Below are 3,507 nucleotides of genomic sequence, written 5' to 3'. Positions count from 1 at the left end.
GTGCCTGATCAGGTCTGAGTCCACAGGAACTTTAGAGTCCACGAAGACCTGCAGTCCTGCACCTCCTGCTGCCTCCACTACACACAGACAGGAGGAGGTGTTAGCAGGAGGAGGACAGATAGAAGACAGATGTTGGACAGACAGAGGACAGATGTTGGACAGATGTTGGACAGACGGACAGATGTTGGACAGATGTTGGACAGACGGACAGATGTTGGACAGACGGACAGATGTTGGACAGATGTTGGACAGATGGACAGATGTTGGACAGACGGACAGATGGAGGACATGTTGGACAGATGTTGGACAGATGTTGGACAGATGTTGGACAGATGGACAGATGTTGGACAGACGGACAGATGGAGGACATGTTGGACAGATGTTGGACAGATGTTGGACAGATGTTGGACAGATGGACAGATGTTGGACAGATGGAGGTGACAGAAAGACAAGTCGTTTTTCTCACCTGTGTCTGAGGTGAGGCTCTGGTCCCTGAGCTCTGATTGGTCAGTGTGCTGATTGTGGGCGGGGTCAGGCAGAGGAGGCTGGTAGATCTCAGAGATCATCCTGGACATGAGCTGCTGCTCCACCCTGCACAGAASAGAACTCCATCAGGACCAGGCAGGACCAGCAGGGTCCGGTCCAGACTGGGTTCTCACCATTCCACCAGACGGTTCTCCAGGACCTCCTGCTGCCGGCTGCTGGCTCGGACCAGAACCGGACTGTGATCGTGGTGGGAGGAGGGGGCTCCTGGAGGGAAGACTGGACCTTGGTACTGGACTGGAGCASGAGATGGACCTCCTTCCAACACCACAGCCTCCTCTTCCAGAACATCAGGCACCTCCTCCTGAGGGTCAGAGCAGGTTCAGGAGTCACAAGGACCAGAGGACCGGATCCAGATCTGTTCAGTTCTGGCTGCGTCCTGCAGGGGGCKCTGCAGACTGAAAACTGTCTCACCTGGAGGACGGCAGTCCCTGGACTGTCAGTTCCAGGSATGATGCTCTCCTCTTCGTCTCTGTGGAAGTCTTCCTCCAGGATGTCCAGGATGATGGACCGCTGCTGTCGACACAAAGACGTGTTTGACCTTTGACCTCTGCTGGTTGTTTAGAGAAATCTACAAACTTTGAGGAGTTCAGTCCACTCTGACCTCAGAAACATTTACCTGCAGGTGGAACTGAACTGAGTCTGTCACACCTGTCCTGCCTGCAGCGGGGCGGGGACRTCTCACCTGTTCCTCCTGTGCGTTGTCACTCATCTTCTCCACTGTGGCTGGGAGCCGAACAGGAAGTACTGATGCCACTTCCTGTGGACGCTCACGCCTGGAGGAGTCCATCCTGGGACGACCTGCAGGAGGACACGAGTCAAACAGGAGGACACGAGTCAAACAGGAGGACACGAGTCAAACAAGACGACACGAGTCAAACAGGAGGACACGAGTCAAACAGGAGGACACGAGTCAAACAAGACGACACGAGTCAAACAGGAGGACACAAGTCAAACAAGATGACACGAGTCAAACAGGAGGACACGAGTCAAACAGGAGGACACCAGTCAAACAGGAGGACATGAGTCAAACAGGAGGACACGAGTCAAACAGGAGGACACCAGTCAAACAGGAGGACACGAGTCAAACAGGAGGACACGAGTGAAACAAGACGACACGAGTCAAACAGGAGGACACCAGTCAAACAAGAAGACACGAGTCAACAGGAAGGATTGGTATGTTATAATCTATGATATATCAGTGATGGAAAGAATCATTTTCTCAATGAGACTTCAGTAATAAAGTTCAAGACGCTTGGAAGAGATGGAAGATGTAGATTTCACTGAGACGCCCTTCCTTTGTTTAGGTCTCAATTTCTTTTCTTTTTTTTTTCTTTTTGCCTCTTTCTGGAAGAATCATCTTTATTTTTAAGAGACTGAAACACAAAACTCAGGCTTTAAAAAAATCACAGTCTAGATCCAAACACCTCCTCTGATCTAAAGCATGATGTTTTTAACTCCTGACTGCTACAGTTAGACAGCCTGTGTACTGTGTTCTTCTCTTTTGGTTATTTCAATAAAAAAAGAAAGAGTTTGACCTGCAGGTGGGAGCAGAGTTTTATTTACTGACCCAGTGGGATCGCCATGGCGATGGGGAAACTGTCTGCAGGGGTCTCAGACAGGTGAGCGGGGTCACGTGATGAGGGGCGTGTCTCGATGAGGGGAGGAGCCCAACTGGTCTGAGTTTTACAGGATTTCACCGTCACACCTGAGAGCAGAGACAGGAAGTGCTGAACATCTGAACATTTAAACAGGGTCTGTTTGTTTGTTTGTCTGTTTATCTGTTTGTTTGTTTATTTATCTGTCTGTTTGTTTGTTTGTCTGACCTCTGATGCTCTCCACCAGCCGGGGGCGGGGCTTTCTGCTGAGCGGTGAAGCAGGAGAGCTGAAGCGAGGATATGGACTCCTCTTTAAGGTTCGTCTCAGACCTTCATGTGGGAGTTTACCGTACAGACGAGTCAGGTACGTGTCTCTATCCTCCTGCTGCTGCTGACCGCTGTCCATCAGTTTACCTGTGACCCTTGGAGGCTCGACCTCCTGCAGCAGAGAAAGCATCAGGGACGTAGTCCTCACCTGTACCTGACTGATCAGAAACAGCACTAACCACTTGTTGTCTTGCTCTTTGTCCTCTGCTTCTCACTGCAGCCTTACTTCCTGCTGGTCTGAGCACGCCCACCGGCTTCCCTCTACCTGCAGGTCTCACCTGTGAGGCTGCAGCCTTCAGAGGACCAGGAGACTGAGGACAGGTAAAGTCATCACACTTCTCTGTAGCAGTCTGGACTTTCAGCTGATTCAGGATGCAGGACTTACCTGGATTTCTTTGGTTAAGGTGCTGATCCACGAGTCCACGGTCTTCTTGATCCGAACCTCCTCAACCAGGTCTCTGCAGAAAACAAAAACCATTTCCAGTTTTCCTCATCCACCAATCAGCTGTTGGATCTCGTTAACTTCAGCAGCCAATCAGCTGTTAGAGCTCGTTAGCGTTAGCTACCTGTTAGCAGCCAGGGCTTCCAGCTGGCAGTGCAGGATCTCTCCAGTCTTGGCTTTGAGCAGGGTCTCCAGGTTGTCCTCCAGGACTTTCTTCCGTCTCCGGGCCTGACGGAGAACCTGACTAGCCTTCTCCAGCATGGACGGGTGGACAGGTCTCCTCTGAACCAGTCCAGACTGGAACTGATGGTTCTGAATCCCATGAAACGGGCCGTGAGAAGCTGGATAAAGGTTTCTTTGAGACTCTGTTGGATTAGACTGAAGGTTTTGGTCCTCAGACTGGTTCTGGTGGGACTCCAGGTGTTTGAACTGGTTCTGGTGGGACTCCAGGTGTTTGGACTGGTTCTGGTGGGACTCCAGGTGTCTGGACTGGTTCTGGTGGGACTCCAGGTGTTTGAACTGGTTCTGGTGGGACTCCAGGTGTTTGGACTGGTTCTGGTGGGACTCCAGGTGTCTGGACTGGTTCTGGTGGGACTC

General features: G+C 51.4%; 1 protein-coding gene across 4 annotated transcripts in view; it reads right to left on the bottom strand.

The window, feature by feature from the left end:
• The window catches only part of LOC106527277 (protein TALPID3), a gene marked incomplete at its 5' end in the record, with an annotated part of 9,381 nt that overhangs the window by 3,232 nt on the left and 2,642 nt on the right, over nt 1–3,507 (bottom strand). Inside the window, 10 exon segments of one of the 4 annotated variants that reach the window (XM_014022110.1) lie at nt 3–77; nt 467–591; nt 660–847; nt 958–1,059; nt 1,163–1,344; nt 2,114–2,251; nt 2,370–2,580; nt 2,648–2,779; nt 2,854–2,926; nt 3,035–3,444. In XM_014022110.1, coding sequence (XP_013877564.1) covers nt 3–77; nt 467–591; nt 660–847; nt 958–1,059; nt 1,163–1,344; nt 2,114–2,251; nt 2,370–2,580; nt 2,648–2,779; nt 2,854–2,926; nt 3,035–3,444 — 1,636 coding nt within the window. 4 annotated transcript variants of the gene reach the window in all.

Source organism: Austrofundulus limnaeus, unplaced genomic scaffold, assembly GCF_001266775.1.
Source record: "Austrofundulus limnaeus strain Quisiro unplaced genomic scaffold, Austrofundulus_limnaeus-1.0 Scaffold318, whole genome shotgun sequence".
NCBI lineage: Eukaryota > Metazoa > Chordata > Actinopteri > Cyprinodontiformes > Rivulidae > Austrofundulus > Austrofundulus limnaeus.
Note: the sequence above shows the minus strand (reverse complement) of the source record. Positions and strands in the feature narration are given on the sequence as shown.